At 48.2% G+C, this 25,434-nt stretch overlaps 1 protein-coding gene, 1 long non-coding RNA gene and 1 pseudogene across 18 annotated transcripts; 2 read left to right on the top strand and 1 right to left on the bottom strand.

Annotated features, from left to right (window-relative positions):
* Positions 1 to 5,748: 5,748 nt before the first annotated feature.
* Positions 5,749 to 12,014, bottom strand: LOC127928211 (protein FAM104A-like). 2 transcript variants are annotated; one of them, XM_052515342.1, is made up of 3 exons: positions 11,697 to 12,014; positions 10,922 to 11,042; positions 5,749 to 8,264 (listed from the first exon to the last, which is right to left on the bottom strand). In XM_052515342.1, coding segments are annotated over exons 1-3 (378 nt in total). In that variant the 5' UTR covers positions 11,699 to 12,014; the 3' UTR covers positions 5,749 to 8,009. The 2 variants fall into 2 exon arrangements, with proteins under 2 accessions (XP_052371302.1, XP_052371300.1); XM_052515340.1 differs by having other exon boundaries at positions 11,142 to 12,011.
* LOC127928212 (uncharacterized) lies at positions 8,274 to 10,922 on the top strand. Of its 16 annotated transcripts, none has more exons than XR_008130947.1 (7): positions 8,274 to 8,547; positions 8,740 to 8,931; positions 9,124 to 9,219; positions 9,412 to 9,603; positions 9,819 to 10,010; positions 10,322 to 10,513; positions 10,802 to 10,922. It is a non-coding gene; the product is annotated as an uncharacterized LOC127928212 (long non-coding RNA). The 16 variants fall into 16 exon arrangements; XR_008130945.1 differs by lacking the exons at positions 9,124 to 9,219; positions 9,412 to 9,603 and adding exons at positions 9,220 to 9,411; positions 9,723 to 9,818 and having other exon boundaries at positions 9,915 to 10,106; positions 10,322 to 10,417; positions 10,706 to 10,912; XR_008130938.1 differs by having other exon boundaries at positions 9,508 to 9,603; positions 9,723 to 9,914; positions 10,322 to 10,417; positions 10,706 to 10,912.
* A 402-nt stretch (positions 12,015 to 12,416) lies between the features above and the next one.
* LOC118381702 (protein HID1-like) overlaps positions 12,417 to 25,434 on the top strand; it is a 46,785-nt pseudogene continuing 33,767 nt past the window's right edge.

The raw sequence follows: 25,434 nt of genomic DNA, 5'->3' as shown, positions 1-25,434 counted from the left end.
AACACAGGTCATATCTCATTAACACTGGGCTGCAGACCCTAACACAGGTCATATCTCATTAACACTGGGCTGCAGACCCTAACACAGGTCATATCTCATTAACACTGGGCTGCAGAGCCTAACATATCTCATTAACGCTGGGCTGCAGAGCCTAACACAGGTCATATCTCATTAACACTGGGCTGCAGTGCTTAACACAGGTCATATCTCATTAATGCTGGGCTGCAGACCCTAACACAGGTCATATCTCATTAACACTGGGCTGCAGTGCTTAACACAGGTCATATCTCATTAACACTGGGCTGCAGACCCTAACACAGGTCATATCTCATTAACACTGGGCTGCAGAGCCTAACACAGGTCATATCTCATTAACACTGGGCTGCAGAGCCTAACACAGGTCATATCTCATTAACACTGGGCTGCAGAGCCTAACACAGGTCATATCTCATTAACACTGGGCTGCAGAGCCTAACACAGGTCATATCTCATTAACGCTGGGCTGCAGAGCCTAACACAGGTCATATCTCATTAACACTGGGCTGCAGAGCCTAACACAGGTCATATCTCATTAACACTGGGCTGCAGACCCTAACACAGGTCATATCTCATTAACACTGGGCTGCAGAGCCTAACATATATCATTAACGCTGGGCTGCAGAGCCTAACACAGGTCATATCTCATTAACACTGGGCTGCAGACCCTAACACAGGTCATATCTCATTAACACTGGGCTGCAGACCCTAACACAGGTCATATCTCATTAACACTGGGCTGCAGAGCCTAACATATCTCATTAACGCTGGGCTGCAGAGCCTAACACAGGTCATATCTCATTAACACTGGGCTGCAGACCCTAACACAGGTCATATCTCATTAACGCTGGGCTGCAGAGCCTAACACAGGTCATATCTCATTAACACTGGGCTGCAGAGCCTAACACAGGTCATATCTCATTAACACTGGGCTGCAGACCCTAACACAGGTCATATCTCATTAACACTGGGCTGCAGAGCCTAACACAGGTCATATCTCATTAACACTGGGCTGCAGAGCCTAACACAGGTCATATCTCATTAACACTGGGCTGCAGAGCCTAACACAGGTCATATCTCATTAACACTGGGCTGCAGAGCCTAACACAGGTCATATCTCATTAACACTGGGCTGCAGAGCCTAACACAGGTCATATCTCATTAACACTGGGCTGCAGAGCCTAACACAGGTCATATCTCATTAACACTGGGCTGCAGAGCCTAACACAGGTCATATCTCATTAATGCTGGGCTGCAGACCCTAACACAGGTCATATCTCATTAACACTGGGCTGCAGACCCTAACACAGGTCATATCTCATTAACACTGGGCTGCAGAGCCTAACACAGGTCATATCTCATTAACGCTGGGCTGCAGAGCCTAACACAGGTCATATCTCATTAACACTGGGCTGCAGACCCTAACACAGGTCATATCTCATTAACACTGGGCTGCAGACCCTAACACAGGTCATATCTCATTAACACTGGGCTGCAGAGCCTAACACAGGTCATATCTCATTAACACTGGGCTGCAGAGCCTAACACAGGTCATATCTCATTAACACTGGGCTGCAGACCTAACACAGGTCATATCTCATTAACACTGGGCTGCAGAGCCTAACACAGGTCATATCTCATTAACACTGGGCTGCAGACCTAACACAGGTCATATCTCATTAACACTGGGCTGCAGAGCCTAACACAGGTCATATCTCATTAACACTGGGCTGCAGTGCCTAACACAGGCATATCTCATTAACACTGGGCTGCAGACCCTAACACAGGTCATATCTCATTAACACTGGGCTGCAGAGCCTAACACAGGTCATATCTCATTAATGCTGGGCTGCAGAGCCTAACACAGGTCATATCTCATTAACACTGGGCTGCAGAGCCTAACACAGGTCATATCTCATTAACGCTGGGCTGCAGAGCCTAACACAGGTCATATCTCATTAACACTGGGCTGCAGAGCCTAACACAGGTCATATCTCATTAACACTGGGCTGCAGACCCTAACACAGGTCATATCTCATTAACACTGGGCTGCAGAGCCTAACATATCTCATTAACGCTGGGCTGCAGAGCCTAACACAGGTCATATCTCATTAACACTGGGCTGCAGAGCCTAACACAGGTCATATCTCATTAACACTGGGCTGCAGACCCTAACACAGGTCATATCTCATTAACACTGGGCTGCAGAGCCTAACATATCTCATTAACGCTGGGCTGCAGAGCCTAACACAGGTCATATCTCATTAACACTGGGCTGCAGACCCTAACACAGGTCATATCTCATTAACGCTGGGCTGCAGAGCCTAACACAGGTCATATCTCATTAACACTGGGCTGCAGTGCTTAACACAGGTCATATCTCATTAATGCTGGGCTGCAGACCCTAACACAGGTCATATCTCATTAACACTGGGCTGCAGAGCCTAACACAGGTCATATCTCATTAACGCTGGGCTGCAGAGCCTAACACAGGTCATATCTCATTAACACTGGGCTGCAGACCCTAACACAGGTCATATCTCATTAACGCTGGGCTGCAGAGCCTAACACAGGTCATATCTCATTAACACTGGGCTGCAGTGCTTAACACAGGTCATATCTCATTAACACTGGGCTGCAGACCCTAACACAGGTCATATCTCATTAACACTGGGCTGCAGACCCTAACACAGGTCATATCTCATTAACACTGGGCTGCAGAGCCTAACACAGGTCATATCTCATTAACACTGGGCTGCAGAGCCTAACACAGGTCATATCTCATTAACACTGGGCTGCAGAGCCTAACACAGGTCATATCTCATTAACACTGGGCTGCAGAGCCTAACACAGGTCATATCTCATTAATGCTGGGCTGCAGAGCCTAACACAGGTCATATCTCATTAACGCTGGGCTGCAGAGCCTAACACAGGTCATATCTCATTAACGCTGGGCTGCAGAGCCTAACACAGGTCATATCTCATTAACACTGGGCTGCAGACCCTAACACAGGTCATATCTCATTAACACTGGGCTGCAGACCCTAACACAGGTCATATCTCATTAACACTGGGCTGCAGAGCCTAACACAGGTCATATCTCATTAACGCTGGGCTGCAGAGCCTAACACAGGTCATATCTCATTAACACTGGGCTGCAGTGCTTAACACAGGTCATATCTCATTAACACTGGGCTGCAGACCCTAACACAGGTCATATCTCATTAACACTGGGCTGCAGAGCCTAACACAGGTCATATCTCATTAACACTGGGCTGCAGAGCCTAACACAGGTCATATCTCATTAACACTGGGCTGCAGAGCCTAACACAGGTCATATCTCATTAACACTGGGCTGCAGAGCCTAACACAGGTCATATCTCATTAACGCTGGGCTGCAGAGCCTAACACAGGTCATATCTCATTAACACTGGGCTGCAGAGCCTAACACAGGTCATTTCTCATTAACACTGGGCTGCAGACCCTAACACAGGTCATATCTCATTAACACTGTGCTGCAGACCCTAACACAGGTCATATCTCATTAACACTGGGCTGCAGAGCCTAACATATCTCATTAACGCTGGGCTGCAGAGCCTAACACAGGTCATATCTCATTAACACTGGGCTGCAGACCCTAACACAGGTCATATCTCATTAACACTGGGCTGCAGACCCTAACACAGGTCATATCTCATTAACACTGGGCTGCAGAGCCTAACATATCTCATTAACGCTGGGCTGCAGAGCCTAACACAGGTCATATCTCATTAACACTGGGCTGCAGACCTAACACAGGTCATATCTCATTAACACTGGGCTGCAGACCCTAACACAGGTCATATCTCATTAACACTGGGCTGCAGACCCTAACACAGGTCATATCTCATTAACACTGGGCTGCAGAGCCTAACATATATCATTAACGCTGGGCTGCAGAGCCTAACACAGGTCATATCTCATTAACACTGGGCTGCAGACAACACAGGTCATATCTCATTAACGCTGGGCTGCAGAGCCTAACACAGGTCATATCTCATTAACACTGGGCTGCAGAGCCTAACACAGGTCATATCTCATTAACACTGGGCTGCAGACCCTAACACAGGTCATATCTCATTAACACTGGGCTGCAGAGCCTAACACAGGTCATATCTCATTAACACTGGGCTGCAGAGCCTAACACAGGTCATATCTCATTAACACTGGGCTGCAGACCCTAACACAGGTCATATCTCATTAACACTGGGCTGCAGAGCCTAACACAGGTCATATCTCATTAACACTGGGCTGCAGACCCTAACACAGGTCATATCTCATTAACACTGGGCTGCAGAGCCTAACACAGGTCATATCTCATTAACACTGGGCTGCAGAGCCTAACACAGGTCATATCTCATTAACACTGGGCTGCAGACCCTAACACAGGTCATATCTCATTAACACTGGGCTGCAGACCTAACACAGGTCATATCTCATTAACACTGGGCTGCAGACCCTAACACAGGTCATATCTCATTAACACTGGGCTGCAGAGCCTAACACAGGTCATATCTCATTAACACTGGGCTGCAGACCTAACACAGGTCATATCTCATTAACACTGGGCTGCAGACCCTAACACAGGTCATATCTCATTAACACTGGGCTGCAGAGCCTAACATCATATCTCATTAACACTGGGCTGCAGACCTAACACAGGTCATATCTCATTAACACTGTGCTGCAGACCCTAACACAGGTCAAATCTCATTAACACTGGGCTGCAGACCCTAACACAGGTCATATCTCATTAACACTGGGCTGCAGAGCCTAACACAGGTCATATCTCATTAACACTGGGCTGCAGAGCCTAACACAGGTCATATCTCATTAACACTGGGCTGCAGAGCCTAACACAGGTCATATCTCATTAATGCTGGGCTGCAGACCCTAACACAGGTCATATCTCATTAACACTGGGCTGCAGAGCCTAACACAGGTCATATCTCATTAACACTGGGCTGCAGACCCTAACACAGGTCATATCTCATTAACACTGGGCTGCAGAGCCTAACACAGGTCATATCTCATTAACGCTGGGCTGCAGAGCCTAACACAGGTCATATCTCATTAACACTGGGCTGCAGACCCTAACACAGGTCATATCTCATTAACACTGGGCTGCAGAGCCTAACACAGGTCATATCTCATTAACACTGGGCTGCAGAGCCTAACACAGGTCATATCTCATTAACACTGGGCTGCAGAGCCTAACACAGGTCATATCTCATTAACACTGGGCTGCAGAGCCTAACACAGGTCATATCTCATTAATGCTGGGCTGCAGAGCCTAACACAGGTCATATCTCATTAACACTGGGCTGCAGAGCCCTAACACAGGTCATATCTCATTAACACTGGGCTGCAGAGCCTAACACAGGTCATATCTCATTAACACTGGGCTGCAGAGCCTAACACAGGTCATATCTCATTAATGCTGGGCTGCAGAGCCTAACACAGGTCATATCTCATTAACGCTGGGCTGCAGAGCCTAACACAGGTCATATCTCATTAACACTGGGCTGCAGAGCCTAACACAGGTCATATCTAATTAAAGTATCTCATTGTTTTATACAATATTTTAATAAAGGTTAAATAAAAAAATGTAAATGTCAAAGGGGACACGTCTCTATTGAAAATTCAGGCTAAGGTACAAAGATACAACACAAACCTGTTTCAAAACATCTTTATTTTCAAATGTAGGTGAATTAAAAAAACTAAATCAAATCCAAAATTTCAATGGCAGGTAAGATGTCATGTAGAAATTCTTAATACAAAAAAATAATGATAAAAATAAACCATATTTTCTGATATAACACTAAACTTAGTCTTGACTGAAAGAGGGACAGTTGTGCTCCTCCCCCACGAAGAGGACAGCAAATCCAACTTTGGGGGAAAGGGGCCTGTGAAAACACACAGCCTTATGGTCGGTGCTTTAAATACCTGGATGTTCACAGAGACTGGATCATACAGCAACCATCAAGCTGGATTCAGACTGGATCATACAGTAAACATCCAGCTGGATTCAGACTGGATCCCAAAGTAAACATCCAGCTGGATTCAGACTGGATCATACAGCAACCATCCAGCTGGATTCAGACTGGATCATACATCAACCATCCAGCTGGATTCAGACTGGATCATACAGTAAACATCCAGCTGGATTCAGACTGGATCCCAAAGTAAACATCCAGCTGGATTCAGACTGGATCATACAGCAACCATCCAGCTGGATTCAGACTGGATCATACAGTAAACATCCAGCTGGATTCAGACTGGATCCCAAAGTAAACATCCAGCTGGATTCAGACTGGATTATACAGCAACCATCCAGCTGGATTCAGACTGGATCATACAGCAACCATCCATCTGGATTCAGACTGGATCCCAAAGTAAACATCCAGCTGGATTCAGACTGGATCATACAGTAACCATCCAGCTGGATTCAGACTGGATCATACAGTAACCATCCAGCTGGATTGAGACTGGATCACACAGTAAACAGCCAGCTGGATTCAGACTGGATCACACAGTAACCATCCAGCTGGATTCAGACTGGATCACACAGTAAACATCCAGCTGGATTCAAGTGGGTTTGTTTTGCAGCTAGGCCAGTTTCAGTGGCTTCAACCACACTGTTAACAAGTCCGGGCTGAGGGAAGGTATTCTTGATAAGAGGTGTTTGGGTAGTAAAGCTGTGTGCAAAGCACCCCCACAAAAACAGGTCACAAAACAGAGGTTACAGTGCATTTTTATACAAGCTCAGTCAGATCCAAGGTCCCTTCTTCGTTACTGGTGTAGGTGAACATTTTCCTGATTAAGTTGCACTATGACCCTTGGTCCTGTTCAGTAGGGCACTGTTCAGTAGGACACACTGTAGTAAAACGTGAAATAAAATTTAAACAAATGATTTTTATGGACAAGTTCAGGCATTCCCCCTTTTCAGTCCATTTGGTACCCAATAAACAAAACCCTGGATAGTTAAAGTAGGTGATTGTTAGCCCCCTGTAAAGTGTGGAAGCAAACAAATCCTCACTGTTATTGATTCACATACAGTACACCATAACCTTCATAGTGCAGATTTCATTCAGTATATGACTACCCAAACCCAGTAACCCCTACACAGACCCTAAACCCCAGGAACCCCTAGACAGACCCTAAACCCCAGTAACCCCTACACAGACCTTAAACCCCAGTAACCCCTACACAGACCCTAAACCCCAGTAACCCCTACACAGACCCTAAACCCCAGTAACCCTGTACAGACACGAAGTTCCTGCAGCCCCTCCAATTTCACTCTCAAACATGGTACAAACCCAGACTGGTACTATGCAGCATGTAACCCAGACTGGTACTATGCAGCATGTAACCCAGACTGGTACTATGCAGCATGTAACCCAGACTGGTACTATGCAGCATGTAACCCAGACTGGTACTATGCAGCATGTAACCCAGACTGGTACTATGCAGCATGTAACCCAGACTGGTACTATGCAGCATGTAACCCAGACTGGTACTATGCAGCATGTAACCCAGACTGGTACTATGCAGCATGTAACCCAGACTGGTACTATGCAGCATGTAACCCAGACTGGTACTATGCAGCATGTAACCCAGACTGGTCTGGAACAACAAAAAAAAGAGTCACAGGTCAGGATTTTCCCAATTGGATCAAAGAGTTATTATTGCCAACAATATGAACAGGTTTCTTTTACATTCTAAACAGATTGCCAAGTTTCAATAATACAGCAGGCCTGGACTAGCTAGTCTCCATCCAACGATATGCAGACAGCATAGAGCTGCTGTGATGTTATGGAAACAGGAGATGTAGAGGGGTAGTAGAGCTGAGTGAGTGATCCACCATGTAATGCTCCGGGCATGCCCAGGTTGTGGTCGGTCCTCTCCTGCCCCAGAGGCATGGCTGGAAATCATCATGCATCTCTGGGGTGGCCTCGGCACTGCAGACTCTCAAAGTGGGCCTCTCGTAGGATGCGGTTGATTTGATGGTACGAGACCAGGTTAGTGGGGTCAGCTAGCTCTGAGGAGAGAGCCGAGCTGAGGGGACTACATGGGCCAGGGGCGTAGGGTTGGGCCCCACTGAGGCTGTCCACAGCACACTGGCTACTGCTGCTGCTCCCCACCGCATGGTCTGGACTGCTAATCCCTCTGCTCTCACTGTTGGACAACTGGATGAGGAGATAGTGGCATTCAAGCATTAGCAAAAACACTACTGACTGACTATGGTTTCCTCATTCAGCATCTGTCGACCTGTTGACAATAACACACACAGGAGGTTAACCATTTTAACAACACGTCTCAAGTGTAACAGTGGTAGGCCCAATGGCACTGTTAGTGAAAGTACAGGAAGGGAAGGTAGGCCTAAGAGTAGGCTGACACTAGGCTGCCGTTACCCCTAGCTGAACAGCGGTAGGCCCAATGGCACTGTTAGTGAAAGTACAGGAAGGGAAGGTAGGCCTAAGAGTAGGCTGACACTAGGCTGCCGTTACCCGTAGCTGAACAGCGGTAGGCCCAATGGCACTGTTAGTGAAAGTACAGGAAGGGAAGGTAGGCCTAAGAGTAGGCTGACACTAGGCTGCCGTTACCCCTAGCTGAACAGTGGTAGGCCCAATGGCACTGTTAGTGAAAGTACAGGAAGGGAAGGTAGGCCTAAGAGTAGGCTGACACTAGGCTGCCGTTACCCCTAGCTGAACAGCGGTAGGCCCAATGGCACTGTTAGTGAAAGTACAGGAAGGGAAGGTAGGCCTAAGAGTAGGCTGACACTAGGCTGCCGTTACCCCTAGCTGAACAGCGGTAGGCCCAATGGCACTGTTAGTGAAAGTACAGGAAGGGAAGGTAGGCCTAAGAGTAGGCTGACACTAGGCTGCCGTTACCCCTAGCTGAACAGCGGTAGGCCCAATGGCACTGTTAGTGAAAGTACAGGAAGGGAAGGTAGGCCTAAGAGTAGGCTGACACTAGGCTGCCGTTACCCCTAGCTGAACAGTGGTAGGCCCAATGGCACTGTTAGTGAAAGTACAGGAAGGGAAGGTAGGCCTAAGAGTAGGCTGACACTAGGCTGCCGTTACCCCTAGCTGAACAGTGGTAGGCCCAATGGCACTGTTAGTGAAAGTACAGGAAGGGAAGGTAGGCCTAAGAGTAGGCTGACACTAGGCTGCCGTTACCCCTAGCTGAACAGTGGTAGGCCCAATGGCACTGTTAGTGAAAGTACAGGAAGGGAAGGTAGGCCTAAGAGTAGGCTGACACTAGGCTGCCGTTACCCCTAGCTGAACAGCGGTAGGCCCAATGGCACTGTTAGTGAAAGTACAGGAAGGGAAGGTAGGCCTAAGAGTAGGCTGACACTAGGCTGCCGTTACCCCTAGCTGAACAGCGGTAGGCCCAATGGCACTGTTAGTGAAAGTACAGGAAGGGAAGGTAGGCCTAAGAGTAGGCTGACACTAGGCTGCCGTTACCCCTAGCTGAACAGCGGTAGGCCCAATGGCACTGTTAGTGAAAGTACAGGAAGGGAAGGTAGGCCTAAGAGTAGGCTGACACTAGGCTGCCGTTACCCCTAGCTGAACAGTGGTAGGCCCAATGGCACTGTTAGTGAAAGTACAGGACTGTTAGTGAAAGAAGGAAGGTAGGCCTAGGTAGGCCTAAGAGTAGGCTGACACTAGGCTGCCGTTACCCCTAGCTGAACAGTGGTAGGCCCAATGGCACTGTTAGTGAAAGTACAGGAAGGGAAGGTAGGCCTAAGAGTAGGCTGACACTAGGCTGCCGTTACCCCTAGCTGAACAGCGGTAGGCCCAATGGCACTGTTAGTGAAAGTACAGGAAGGGAAGGTAGGCCTAAGAGTAGGCTGACACTAGGCTGCCGTTACCCCTAGCTGAACAGTGGTAGGCCCAATGGCACTGTTAGTGAAAGTACAGGAAGGGAAGGTAGGCCTAAGAGTAGGCTGACACTAGGCTGCCGTTACCCCTAGCTGAACAGTGGTAGGCCCAATGGCACTGTTAGTGAAAGTACAGGAAGGGAAGGTAGGCCTAAGAGTAGGCTGACACTAGGCTGCCGTTACCCCTAGCTGAACAGTGGTAGGCCCAATGGCACTGTTAGTGAAAGTACAGGAAGGGAAGGTAGGCCTAAGAGTAGGCTGACACTAGGCTGCCGTTACCCCTGACACTAGGCTGCCGTTACCCCTAGCTGAACAGCGGTAGGCCCAATGGCACTGTTAGTGAAAGTACAGGAAGGGAAGGTAGGCCTAAGAGTAGGCTGACACTAGGCTGCCGTTACCCCTAGCTGAACAGCGGTAGGCCCAATGGCACTGTTAGTGAAAGTACAGGAAGGGAAGGTAGGCCTAAGAGTAGGCTGACACTAGGCTGCCGTTACCCCTAGCTGAACAGTGGTAGGCCCAATGGCACTGTTAGTGAAAGTACAGGAAGGGAAGGTAGGCCTAAGAGTAGGCTGACACTAGGCTGCCGTTACCCCTAGCTGAACAGTGGTAGGCCCAATGGCACTGTTAGTGAAAGTACAGGAAGGGAAGGTAGGCCTAAGAGTAGGCTGACACTAGGCTGCCGTTACCCCTAGCTGAACAGTGGTAGGCCCAATGGCACTGTTAGTGAAAGTACAGGAAGGGAAGGTAGGCCTAAGAGTAGGCTGACACTAGGCTGCCGTTACCCCTAGCTGAACAGCGGTAGGCCCAATGGCACTGTTAGTGAAAGTACAGGAAGGGAAGGTAGGCCTAAGAGTAGGCTAACACTAAGGTTGCCGTTACCCCTAGCTGACAATGTACTGTTGGGGGGATTCACACAATATTGACAATGTAATGTCTCTTGTCATTGGCGCTCGTATGTACCTCCGAGTCCCAGGCATCCAGGCCCAGCTCAGGAGAGAGGGGATTAGCTCCTCTGCTCAACCTTTTGGCCTTAGGCACCAGCTGGCCATTCTCCTCTTCCCCACCATTCCGCTGGCGTTTCCTTATAAGGGATTGAAAGACAAACGCATTAGAATCTAAGATACAATATACATGCCCGACGGTGCAAGTAGCATGCAGATAAATAATGCAACGAACTCACCTGTTTTCAGTTAACATGTATTGATTGTATTGTCCTAATGACAGGCCTTGCAGCTGGTTACGTGTCGTGGGCAATATAACGTTAGGCTGCAGTGACGAGTTGTTTTTCACAGTCCCTGTTTTCGGCCTAGGCTCCTCACAGTTTGATTACGTTTACGGCCCAGCAAGCTAATTAATTAGCGATCTAGCGAGTGTCCCACACAGTTGTTACAAGCCTGCTAAAATACATTATGTTGGTATTTTAAGTGCCATGAAACCAGCGTGTCGAATATATAGCTAACTAACAAAGGGACAGACACTTGGCAACCTCACCCAAACATGACATTTGAACTACTTTATTACCAGCTAAGCTGTTTAGCTAGAAACGGCCAAACAGTCAAAGCACCAACTCAATAATATCATAATGGTATACCTGCTGTTTTCGAAGTCAAATCATGGCTAGCAAAACGATAGTTGACAGACTATAACTAAGCTAGCAATTAGGTCACGTTAGGTTGATAGCTATCTAAAGTTAGCTAACATGTAAACAATGTAAGAGAAAGAAACCCGCCCTTACATTCGAGCTTTGAAGCTCAACGTTGCAAGGACTCAAACTATGCTGTCTAACGTTAACTTGCTAGCTACAGTAACGTTAGCCTTCTCGAATCACTGATCAAAACAACAAAAGGAGGTATCCTCGGTGTAGATAAGGGTCTCACAGGTCAGATTATCCTGCTAGACAATGCGATGTGTGGTGAAGAAAGACAAATATATTGATTGAAAGCTACATTTGAACAATATCGCCGGTATCAACGCCGTAACATCTATTTAGCTGGTTAGCTAGCTCACGAACCTCTGCTGTTTACATGACACCGCGACTGCGCAGTACACACAGAACGTTGACAGGAGATACCACATGGTGTCGCTGTTTCCGGTACCGTCTACAACCAGTACAGACACTCATTCAATGATCGATACAATTTACAATATCTTATTGTTACATTTCTGCATATTGTAACGAATTATATCAATATTATAACAGTGATTTCAATCAAAGAGATTGTATAGAATAAAACCCCGATTGTATTGTAAATTGCATTCCATTAATATATTTTTAAAGAGATAACCCTAAATTATTATGATATTATACTAGGTACAAGGGTTCCCTGTATAATATGTATTACATGTGACCTTATGATAGGCATAGTGATTATTGTACTCTTGAAGAACCCGGAAGTTTAGAGCCCAGTGTAAAAGGCTAGCCAACCAGTGACGTAAAAACGCCTCCGCGAGTGACTCAAGCGGAGGAAAGAGGTGAACAAGATTAGTAGGGATTCACGGCATCAACAACGCTGTAGTATATAAAGGAATATCAAAATGGGTAACACCGATTCTAAACTGAACTTCAGGAAAGCAGTGATACAGCTGACAACCAAAACACAGGTTGGGTACCTTTGAAATATTTATTATAGGCCAACGCTGAGAAATAGGAAAATATTTGAGTATAAATAGCGATCACAGAAAGAGCGCAATAGCTGGTTGTATATCACTAGGACGGATAAGTGCTCTATTGGAAAACAAAAGATAGGGTCTGCATATAGTCCGTCGATGTTTCATGCATAGGTCTATATTGAGATATTTCTTTAAAAAAATACTGTCCCGCACGTCATGAAATGCTTGGCGTATTTGATCATGCGTTATGTTAGGCTATAATCAAATCCCCCGCAATGATAGCAGTGACACGCTACTGTTTTAAAACTCTCATATGATTTATCCTGTCCTATTGTTATTCTGGGGTGTTTCTATTTTGCATTAGGTTTCTATGTTATATGAAAAGTGGGCTCATAAACCTTTACCATACACAAACACCCCCTTTTCGCTGTTTAATAGTCAATGTCTATTCACTGTCTGCATGATCATAACGCCCTTCTGCAGACCTTATCATCGGCGACATGAGAAACAGGCAGCATAGTTTTTAGCCAAGTAGACTACTTGTTGTTTAAAATGTAACATTTTTTGATTTGGATTATTATAGATCACCGATAACGCATATCTTATTCGATGGTCAAATGACGTAGGGGTCCTTTCTCCCACCGCCCACAGATGTGGCAGGTGTTCTGTTATGTGCAGAGATTAGAGCAGCTCATATTTCCTGTTGCTGTATAGACTAACAGCAATTAGGAAGAGATAGGTTGTTATGTTGCCCCATCTGCTAACTTGTGTTGACATGAAGCCTAGTTATTAGAATGAGGTGACATTATTCTCATGATATGTTTATTTCTATTATTCTAGCCCTCTTGCTCCAATCTGATATATTTGTTGATTCTGAATGCATTTGTTGTGTGATTTGATATTCATTATATTACATTACCCTATTGCTTTCTATGACACTGTTATACATGCTGTTTTTACACCCAATGTAATAGGTTATCATTAGTCAGATTGGAGCAAGCCTAGACGAGCCCAATGGGTGGTGGGAAATGTAGTCTAAAAGCAGATACATGTATTTTCCACAGCCAGTGGAGGCCACAGACGATGCCTTCTGGGACCAGTTCTGGGCTGACACTGCCACCACTGTGCAGGATGTTTTTGCCCTGGTGCCAGCCGCAGAGATCCGAGCTGTTCGGGAGGAGTCCCCTCCAATCTGGCAACCCTCTGCTATAAGGTAGAAGGATGATGATGAGGAGGATGTTATGGAAGTAGAACTGCACTGGGCTGCAGCAGATGAACCAGAAAGGTTTCTCAGACACAGATTAAGCCGATACTCATGGACTGAAAAGTTCTTTCAATAGAGATTCTCCACTGAGAATGTTTTTTAGAACTGGACTAGTCTTAATCTGTCTGGGAAACCTACAAAAACTTTTCAGATACACACTAAGACTAAACACATTTATTTTAGGTACTGGATGCAAGCTGTACTAACATCAAGTGCATTCCACAGAGATATTGTTCTGAAACAGCTTTTATTGAGAAGCTGTCTGACTGGCAGAGGCGTCTGTCAGGGAGTCAGGGCCCGCTGCTCTTGGATGCAGGAAAGAAGCAAGGCGTCCTCCCTTCCCGTCTCTGACTCGCTGCTTCCTTTATAAACTGCCTATCAGAAACAAAACAGACCTACCGTTGGGAACTGGGGGGCTCTCTAATGGAACAGGACAGACTGTTGGGGCTTGGGGGCTCTCTAATGGAACAGGACAGACTGTTGGGGCTGGGGGGCTCTCTAATGGAACAGGACAGACTGTTGGGGCTGGGGGCTCTCTAATGGAACAGGACAGACTGTTGGGGCTGGGGGGCTCTCTAATGGAACAGGACAGACTGTTGGGGCTGGGGGCTCTCTAATGGAACAGGACAGACTGTTGGGGCTGGGGGCTCTCTAATGGAACAGGACAGACTGTTGGGGCTGGGGGCTCTCTAGGAACTGTTGGGGCTGGGGGCTCTCTAATGGAACAGGACAGACTGTTGGGGCTGGGGGCTCTCTAATGGAACAGGACAGACTGTTGGGGCTGGGGGGCTCTCTAATGGAACAGGACAGACTGTTGGGGCTGGGGGGCTCTCTAATGGAACAGGACAGACTGTTGGGGCTGGGGGGCTCTCTAATGGAACAGGACAGACTGTTGGGGACTGGGGGCTCTCTAATGGAACAGGACAGACTGTTGGGGCTGGGGGCGCTCTAATGGAACAGGACAGACTGTTGGGGCTGGGGGCTGGAACAGGACAGACTGTTGGGGCTGGGGGGCTCTCTAATGGAACAGGACAGACTGTTGGGGCTGGGGGCTCTCTAATGGAACAGGACAGACTGTTGGGGACTGGGGGGCTCTCTAATGGAACAGGACAGACTGTTGGGGCTGGGGGCTCTCTAATGGAACAGGACAGACTGTTGGGGCTGGGGGCTCTCTAATGGAACAGGACAGACTGTTGGGGCTGGGGGCTCTCTAATGGAACAGGACAGACTGTTGGGGCTGGGGGCTCTCTAATGAAACATGACAGACTGTTGGGGGCTGGGGGCTCTGGGGGGCTAATGGAACAGGACAGACTGTTGGGGCTGGGGGGCTCTCTAATGGAACAGGACAGACTGTTGGTGCTGGGGGGCTCTCTAATGGAACAGGACAGACTGTTGGTGCTGGGGGGGGCTCTCTAATGGAACAGGACAGACTGTTGGGGCTGGGGGCTCTCTAATGGAACAGGACAGACTGTTGGGGCTGGGGGCTCTCTCTAATGGAACAGGACAGACTGTTGGGGCTGGGGGCAGGACAGACTGTTGGGGCTGGGGGCTCTCTAATGGAACAGGACAGACTGTTGGTGCTGGGGGGCTCTCTAATGGAACAGGACAGACTGTTGGGGCTGGGGGCTCTCTAATGGAACAGGACAGACTGTTGGGGCTGGGGGCTCTCTAATGGAACAGGACAGACTGTTGGGGCTGGGGGCTCTCTAATGGAACAGGACAGACTGTTGGGGCTGGGGGCTCTCTAATGGAACAGGACAGACTGTTGGGGCTGGGGGCTCTCTAATGGAACAGGACAGACTGTTGGTGCTGGGGGCTCTCTAATGGAACAGGACAGACTGTTGGGGCTGGGGGCTCTCTAATGGAACAGGACAGACTGTTGGGGCTGGGGGGCTCTCTAATGGAACAGGACAGACTGTTGGGGCTGGGGGCTCTCTAATGGAACAGGACAGACTGTTGGTGCTGGGGGGCTCTCTAATGGAACAGGACAGACTGTTGGGGCTGGGGGCTCTCTAATGGAACAGGACAGACTGTTGGGGCTGGGGGGCTCTCTAATGGAACATGACAGACTGTTGGGGCTGGGGGCTCTCTAATGGAACATGACAGACTGTTGGGGCTGGGGGCTCTGTAATGGAACATGACAGACTGTTGGGGCTGGGGGCTCTCTAATGGAACATGACAGACTGTTGGGGCTGGGGGCTCTCTAATGGAACATGACAGACTGTTGGGGCTGGGGGCTCTCTAATGGAACATGACAGACTGTTGGGGCTGGGGCTCTCTAATGGAACATGACAGACTGTTGGGGCTGGGGGCTCTGTAATGGAACATGACAGACTGTTGGGGCTGGGGGCTCTCTAATGGAACAGGACAGACTGTTGGGGACTGGGGGCTCTCTAATGGAACAGGACAGACTGTTGGGGCTGGGGGCTCTCTAATGGAACAGGACAGACTGTTGGTGCTGGGGGCTCTCTAATGGAACAGGACAGACTGTTGGGGCTGGGGGCTCTCTAATGGAACAGGACAGACTGTTGGGGACTGGGGGGGCTCTCTAATGGAACAGGACAGACTGTTGGGGCTGGGGGCTCTCTAATGGAACAGGACAGACTGTTGGGGCTGGGGGCTCTCTAATGGAACAGGACAGACTGTTGGGGCTGGGGGCTCTCTAATGGAACAGGACAGACTGTTGGTGCTGGGGGCTCTCTAATGGAACAGGACAGACTGTTGGGGCTGGGGGCTCTCTAATGGAACAGGACAGACTGTTGGTGCTGGGGGCTCTCTAATGGAACAGGACAGACTGTTGGGGCTGGGGGGCTCTCTAATGGAACATGACAGACTGTTGGGGCTGGGGGCTCTCTAATGGAACATGACAGACTGTTGGGGCTGGGGGGCTCTGTAATGGAACATGACAGACTGTTGGGGCTGGGGGCTCTCTAATGGAACATGACAGACTGTTGGGGCTGGGGGGCTCTCTAATGGAACATGACAGACTGTTGGTGCTGGAGGCTCTCTAATGGAACAGGACAGACTGTTGGGGACTGGGGGGCTCTGTAATGGAACATGACAGACTGTTGGGGCTGGGGGCTCTCTAATGGAACAGGACAGACTGTTGGGGACTGGGGGGCTCTCTAATGGAACATAACAGACTGTTGGGGCTGGGGGGCTCTCTAATGGAACATGACAGACTGTTGGGGACTGGGGGGGCTCTCTAATGGAACATGACAGACTGTTGGTGCTGGAGGCTCTCTAATGGAACAGGACAGACTGTTGGGGACTGGGGGGGCTCTCTAATGGAACATGACAGACTGTTGGGGACTGGGGGCTCTCTAATGGAACATGACAGACTGTTGGGGCTGGGGGCTCTCTAATGGAACAGGACAGACTGTTGGGGACTGGGGGGCTCTCTAATGTAACATGACAGACTGTTGGGGCTGGGGGGCTCTCTAATGGAACATGACAGACTGTTGGGGACTGGGGGGCTCTCTAATGGAACATAACAGACTGTTGGTGCTGGGGGGCTCTCTAATGGAACATGACAGACTGTTGGGGACTGGGGGCTCTCTAATGGAACATGACAGACTGTTGGTGCTGGGGGGCTCTCTAATGGAACAGGACAGACTGGCTGGCAACGTTCTTATCTCTTGCTCGCTAGCTAGCCAACTACGGCTAACTTATAGTCACATCAAGAAGTGCAGCCAGAATAACAGCAAAGTAGCTGCATTTGAATTTGTTTAAGCTCTTTTCTAGTGACATTTAATTGGGAACATCCATAGCAATAAGCTAATGATGCGCAATTTCACCTGGCATAGAAAATGTGCTCACTCATCAGGAAACTGTTGTTCAGAGGAGCGAGCCAACAACACAGCTAATACAATCACATCAAACTAAAGCTGGAAGGACTGCAAACTAGCGGCACTTCATTTTGTTTGACCTGTTTCCCAACACGTTCATTACAGTGGGACAACTGGAGATCGAATTTGAATATAGAAACAATGTTTCAAATGTCGGCTCGACAGACAACAAGGTTTATACAAATCTCCACTGTTGTAAACTAAATGTTAGCCATAAAGAAATGTGAGATAACGTCTAGATGCTTTTTATAGTAGAGATCAAGTTGATAAATTGTTTGGCTGGGCTGATGAGACAGTGGATTGCACAGTCAGATGGAACAGAGTAAATAGGCATTTTAACGTCAGATTTAGCCGGTAGTAACTTGTGGATCAGCATTCAGGATTAGACCCAACGATGGTATAATGTCTGTGTTTTGTAACATCATGTCAGTGTTCTGTAACATCATAGCAGTGTTCTGTAACATCATGGCTGTGTTCTGTAACATCATGGCTGTGTTCTGTAACATCATAGCAGTGTTCTGTAACATCATGGCTGTGTTCTGTAACATCATGGCTGTGTTCTGTAACATCATGGCTGTGTTCTGTAACATCATGGCTGTGTTCTGTAACATCATGGCTGTGTTCTGTAACATCATGGCTGTGTTCTGTAACATCATGGCTGTGTTCTGTAACATCATGGCTGTGTTCTGTAACATCATGGCTGTGTTCTGTAACATCATGGCTGTGTTCTGTAACATCATGGCTGTGTTCTGTAACATCATGTCAGTGTTCTGTAACATCATGGCTGTGTTCTGTAACATCATGGCTGTGTTCTGTAACATCATGGCTGTGTTCTGTAACATCATGGCTGTGTTCTGTAACATCATGGCTGTGTTCTGTAACATCATGGCTGTGTTCTGTAACATCATGGCTGTGTTCTGTAACATCATAGCAGTGTTCTGTAACATCATGGCTGTGTTCTGTAACATCATGGCTGTATTCTGTAACATCATGGCAGTGTTCTGTAACATCATGGCTGTGTTCTGTAACATCATAGCAGTGTTCTGTAACATCATGGCTGTGTTCTGTAACATCATGGCTGTGTTCTGTAACATCATGGCTGTGTTCTGTAACATCATAGCAGTGTTCTGTAACATCATGGCTGTGTTCTGTAACATCATGGCTGTGTTCTGTAACATCATGGCAGTCTTCCCCAGGCTGTGTTCTGTAACATCATGGCAGTGTTCTGTAACATCATGTCTGTGTTCTGTAACATCATGGCTGTGTTCTGTAACATCATGGCCATTCTGTCCATCATGGCTGTGTTCTGTAACATCATGGCTGTGTTCTGTAACATCATGGCCATCTGTCCCCAGGCCATGTTCTGTAACATCAGGCCATCTTCTCCCCATCATGTCAGTGTTCTGTAACATCATGGCTGTGTTCTGTAACATCAGGCCATCTTCTCCCCATCAGGCCATTCTGTAACATCATAGCAGTGTTCTGTAACATCATGGCTGTCCCATCAGGCCGTATTCTGTAACATCATGGCAGTGTTCCATCATGGCTGTGTTCCCATAGCAGTGTTCCATCATGGCTGTGTTCTGTAACATCAGGCCATCTTCTCCCCATCAGGCTGTGTTCTGTAACATCATGGCTGTGTTCTCCCATCATGGCTGTGTTCTGTAACATCATGTCAGGCCATCATGGCTGTGTTCTGTAACATCATGGCTGTGTTCTGTAACATCATGGCCATCTCTCCCAGGCCATGTTCTGTAACATCAGGCCATCTTCTGTAACCATGGCTGTGTTCCATCATAGCAGTGTTCTGTAACATCTGGCTCCCCAGGCTGTATTCTGTAACATCATGGCCATGTTCTCCCCAGGCCTGTAACATCATCCACCAGGCCATCATCTCCCCATCATGGCCATTCTGTAACATCATGTCAGTGTTCTGTAACATCATGGCTGTCTTCTGTAACATCATGGCCCTTCTGTAACATCATGGCTGTATTCTGTAACATCATGGCAGTGTTCTCCCATCAGGCCATGTTCTGTAACATCTCTGTGTTCCCAGGCCATAACATCTCTGTGTTCCCATGTCAGGCCATCTCTCCCCCAGGCCGTGTTCTATAACATCATAGCAGTGTTCTGTAACATCAGGCCATATTCTCTCCACCAGGTTCCATCATGGCTCCCCCAGGCCATTCTGTAACATCATGGCTGTCTTCTCCCCATCAGGCCATAACATCATGGCTCCCCAGCAGGCCATGGAACAGAGAGGTACTACCAGAAAATTACCAGGCCATATCTCTCCCCCAGGCCATCACTCCCCCAGGCCGTATTTATAACACCAAGGCCATCTCTCCCCCAGGCCATCTCTCCACCAGGCCATCTCTCCCCCAGGCCGTATTTATAACACCAAGGCCATCTCTCCCCCAGGCCATATCTCTCCCCCAGGCCATCTCTCCCCAGGCCATATCTCTCCCTAAGGCCATCTCTCCCCCAGGCCGTATTTATAACACCAAGGCCATCTCTCCCCCAAGCCATCTCTCCCCCAGGCCATATCTCTCCCCCAGGCCATCTCTCCCCAGGCCATATCTCTCCCCCAGGCCATCTCTCCCCCAGGTCGTATTTATAACACCAAGGCCATCTCTCCCCCAGGCTGTATTTATAACACCAAGGCCATCTCTCCCCCAGGCCGTAGAGAAGCTGGTGCAGGCAGCAGAGTTAGGATGCCCCTCGGAGAAGGAGAAACAGATCGTTCTGAACTGTAGTCGTATGCTGACCCGCATCCTCCCCTACATCTTTGAGGACCAAGACTGGAGGGGCTTCTTCTGGTCCACGGTGCCTGGTGCTGGAAGAGCTGTGGTGAGTGTAGGGACCTCTTCTGGTCCACTGTGTCTGGTGCAAGAAGAGCTGTGGGGAGTGGGCGGTGGGTGTGTGGGAGTAAAACACAGGAGTATACTGTGTGTAGATTTGGCTAGGGTTTGAGATACACTTACAGCACAGATGTAAGATCTTAATTTGATCACCCTGTTGCAGAATAACTTTTTTGCAATGCAGTAAATGTTTTATTTTGAGTGTATTTGTGGTTTAAAAAGGCTTCTGAAATGTGTCATTTCCACTTTGCAAATTTCTGACTTGATTTTCCCTTATGAAAAATATATCAACCATTACAAACATGTCCATTAATTCTAATCCACATAATAATTCACATTTCCTGTTGCTGCAGGATTATGTTCCTGCTGTAGTAAACTGGCTCAAATGACCGTAAACTCTTATTATAATGGGGCGGCGTGATTTCATCTGCGCAGTGCTTTTGAAATATGAACATGTTGTAGCAGTGAGATTTGAAATGATAATCCCTATGGCTGCAGATCAGTGTAGGCTAACCTCTTACTGCAGCTAACACCCACATACTGTAGCTGCTGAAAGCACCAGTGTTTTGTCCCATATTCCACAGATACTAGCCTGGTCTCAGATCTGGGACCAGGCTAGACAGACTCTACCCACTGTTCCATTGTACAAACGCTTCATGGAAGATGTTAGTAAAACATACCAGTCCTGTTCATTTGTCATCTCAACATGAATGAGTCTTAGATGTCTGTAGTCCCTCTGCACTGCAGCCAAGTGAGACTGGTGGATATGTGGGAGGAAATTGGCTTCTGTTGATAACAAAAAAAAATTAAATACTTCATTCATCTGACTAATTAGTTTCCTCATTCCAGTAGATGGTATGTTTCACCCATAGTACACCATGGTTGAGTTCATTTGAGCACACAACGTTTTCTTATTGGACAAGTGTAGGTAGTCCCTGGTAGTTCTTCCATCAGCTGCCTAATGAACACAACACAGAAATACATCATGATGATGAGAGAAAAACACATCTCCCAGGTGCATATTCTACCTCTCCTGATTACATTTGTTTCTTCCTACATGGGAAGATAAGAGGAACTAGACTCCTAAAAGTTCAGTAGAACTCTAGTCCCTCATTAGACATTCAGAAATGTCAGGATGCTTTGACAAACAATTCATTCCGAAGTTTCTGGGTTTACTTTTCATAAAGAATGAAAATAACATGAAAATGAAAGTCATTGTCAGTTCTGTTTCCGAAGATGTTTCTGTTCACTATAGAGGGTAACAAAGTGTAGAGGGGTTTAATGTTGTCCCCTCATCCTCCTGCCCCCCACCCTCTCATCCTCCTGTCCCCTCATCCTCCTGCCTCCCACCCTCTCATCCTCCTGTCCCTCCCATCCTCCTGTCCCCCACGCTCCCATCCTCCTGTCCCCCCATCCTCCTGCCCCCCACCCTCTCATCCTCCTGTCCCTCCTGTCCCTCCCATCCTCCTGTCCCCCACGCTCCTGTCCCCCACACTCCCATCCTCCTGTCCCCCCATCCTCCTGCCCCCACCCTCTCATCCTCCTGTCCCTCCCATCCTCCTGCCCCCCATCCTCCTGTCCCCCCCATCCTCCTGTCCACTCCATCCTCCTGTCCACTCCATCCTCCTGTCCAACCCATCCTCCTGTCCCTCCCATCCTCCTGTCCACTCCATCCTCCTGTGCCCCCATCCTCCTGTCCACTCCATCCTCCTGTCCCCTCCATTCTCCTGTCCCCCATCCTCCTGTCCCCCATCCTCCTGTCCACTCCATTCTCCTGTCCCCCATCCTCCTGTCCCCTTCATCCTCCTGTCCACTCTATTCTCCTGTCCACTCCATCCTCCTGTCCCTCCCATCCTCCTGTCCACTCCATCCTCCTGTCCACTCTATTCTCCTGTCCCCCATCCTCCTGTCCCCCATCCTCCTGTCCCTCCATCCTCCTGTCCACTCCTCCTGTCCCCTCCATCTCCTGTCCACTCTATTCTCCTTTCCCCCATCCTCCTGTCCCCCATCCTCCTGTCCCCTCCATCCTCCTGTCCACTCTATTATCCTGTCCCCTCCATCCTCCTGTCCACCCCATCCTCCTGTCCACCCCATCCTCCTGTCCACCCCATCCTCCTGTCCCCTCCATCCTCCTGTCCCTCTATTCTCCTGTCCCCCATCCTCCTGTCCACCTATCTCCTTTCCCCCATCCTCCTGTCCCCCATCCTCCTGTCCTGTCCCCTCCATCCTCCTGTCCACTCCATCCTCCTGTCCACTCCATCCTGTCCCTCCTGTCCACCCCATCCTCCTGTCCACCCCATCCTCCTGTCCACCCCATCCTCCTGTCCACCCCATCCTCCTGTCCACCCCATCCTCCTGTCCCTCCCATCCTCCTGTCCACCCCATCCTCCTGTCCCATCCTCCTGTCCATCCTCCTGTCCACCCTGTCCATCCTCCTGTCCCCCCATCCTCCTGTCCACCCCATCCTCCTGTCCCTCCCATCCTCCTGTCCACCCCATCCTCCTGTCCACCCCATCCTCCTGTCCCTCCCATCCTCCTGTCCACCCCATCCTCCTGTCCACTCCATCCTCCTGTCCCCTGTCCTCCTGTCCCCTGTCCTCCTTCACAGACAGATGAGATGGATGATGATGGAGCTCGTCCACTGGCTGAGTCTCTGCTCCTGGCCATGGCCGACCTGCTGTTCTGTCCTGACTTCACTGTGAACAGCCACCGGAGAGGACCTGTGAGTCTCATCGGATCCAGAGCTTATTCATTTTGATTAAACCTTTATTTTAGCAGGGAGTCCCATTGAGACCAAGGTCTCTTTTACAAGGGAGCCCTGCAGCTTAACAATTACGCAACAATTACCCAATCACAGCAGCATAGGAAATACACCAAGAAAATACACAAACACAATGATAAAAAAACAACCACATTCCTCAGTAAAGAGGTCTTGAAGTGGGGCGCTGAGAAAAGTGTTTGTCTTGTGAGTGAAAACTTGAACCTTGGGAGAACTTCCCGCGCGCGTTTACAGTGAACATTAAGCCTGTCCCCTTACAGTTTTAGACAGTAACCAATAGCCTGTCCCCTTACAGTTTTAGACAGTAACCAATAGGCTGTACCCTTACAGCTTTAGACAGTAACCAATAGGCTGTACCCTTACAGCTTTAGACAGTAACCAATAGGCTGTACCCTTACAGCTTTAGACAGTAACCAATAGGCTGTACCCTTACAGTTTAGACAGTAACCAATAGGCTGTACCCTTACAGTTGTAGATGGTAGCCAATAGGCTGTACCCTTACAGTTGTAGATGGTAGCCAATAGGCTGTACCCTTACAGTTTTAGACGGTAACCAATAGGCTGTGCCCTTACAGTTTTAGACAGTAACCAATAGGCTGTGCCCTTACAGTTTTAGACAGTAACCAATAGGCTGTGCCCTTACAGTTTTAGACAGTAACCAATAGGCTGTATGTACCCTTACAGTTTTAGACAGTAACCAATAGGCTGTACCCTTACAGTTGTAGACGGTAGCCAATAGGCTGTACCCTTACAGCTTTAGACAGTAACCAATAGGCTGTACCCTTACAGTTGTAGAAGGTAGCCAATAGGCTGTACCCTTACAGTTTTAGACAGTAACCAATAGCCTGTACCCTTACAGTTTTAGACAGTAACCAATAGGCTGTACCCTTACAGTTTTAGACAGTAACCAATAGGCTGTGCCCTTACAGTTGTAGACGGTAACCAATAGGCTGTGCCCTTACAGTTTTAGACAGTAACCAATAGGCTGTGCCCTTACAGTTTTAGACTGTAACCAATAGGCTGTACCCTTACAGTTTTAGACAGTAACCAATAGGCTGTGCCCTTACAGTTTTAGACAGTAGCCAATAGGCTGTGCCCTTACAGTTGTAGATGGTAGCCAATAGGCTGTACCCTTACAGTTGTAGACGGTAGCCAATAGGCTGTACCCTTACAGTTGTAGACGGTAGCCAATAGGCTGTACCCTTACAGTTTTAGACGGTAGCCAATAGGCTGTGCCCTTACAGTTGTAGACGGTAGCCAATAGGCTGTACCCTTACAGTTGTAGACGGTAGCCAATAGGCTGTACCCTTACAGTTGTAGACGGTAGCCAATAGGCTGTGCCCTTACAGTTGTAGACGGTAGCCAATAGGCTGTACCCTTACAGTTGTAGACGGTAGCCAATAGGCTGTACCCTTACAGTTGTAGACGGTAGCCAATAGGCTGTACCCTTACAGTTTTAATGGAGCAAATCCCATAACATTTTCACATGGAAATAGCTGTTGATTTCTATGATACAGGAGCCTGTAGGTGGTGTTCAATACAGACCTACATTGCATGAAACTTTTAAAAACGTTTTTACATTATGAAGGGCTTAACATTCATTTATCATTTGTTTTGTCTGTAACACCATGCGCCAAGGTGACTGTAAATTGCAAATAACCACTTTACGAAATAAAATGAATGAAAGAATATAAAGAAACGTGCACACAAGCGCGGCTCTGATCTGAACTGATCTGAAAAGCGCATTCGCTCGCGGGTGGTTGAAAGACCGCTCGTGGGCTGCCAATAGAATTCTACTCTCCGTTGCGCTCAGGCTCTGCCTACAATAAAATCACATACTCAATCTTGCAAAGTTAGATTTGTATCGGTTTGTTGCATTGACAATGGGCTAATATAATGTTGATTCGATCACAGAAAAATCGCTGATCTATATTGTGCAAACTAATGGGGCGAACTCACAGAAGTTCAATTTCTTGCGTCTCTACACTGCCTGGCATTTCTTCTGCAAAGCAGTCCTGGAGGAGGTGGGAGGAAACTGAGTCAACTGAGTCACACAGCACCATGCTCTACCAACTGAACCACACAGCACCATGCTCTACCAACTGAACCACA

The sequence above is a fragment of the Oncorhynchus keta genome, unplaced genomic scaffold (assembly GCF_023373465.1).
Source record: "Oncorhynchus keta strain PuntledgeMale-10-30-2019 unplaced genomic scaffold, Oket_V2 Un_scaffold_23083_pilon_pilon, whole genome shotgun sequence".
NCBI classification, from domain to species: domain Eukaryota; kingdom Metazoa; phylum Chordata; class Actinopteri; order Salmoniformes; family Salmonidae; genus Oncorhynchus; species Oncorhynchus keta.
Note: the sequence above shows the minus strand (reverse complement) of the source record. Positions and strands in the feature narration are given on the sequence as shown.

What these genes read in the sequence shown, in the direction of transcription:
- LOC127928211 (XM_052515340.1), bottom strand. An exon ending in TGGATGCCTGGGACTCGGAG is followed by an intron (nt 8,265 to 10,921) that starts GTACATACGAGC and finishes CTCCTCATCCAG; the next exon opens with TTGTCCAACAGTGAGAGCAG.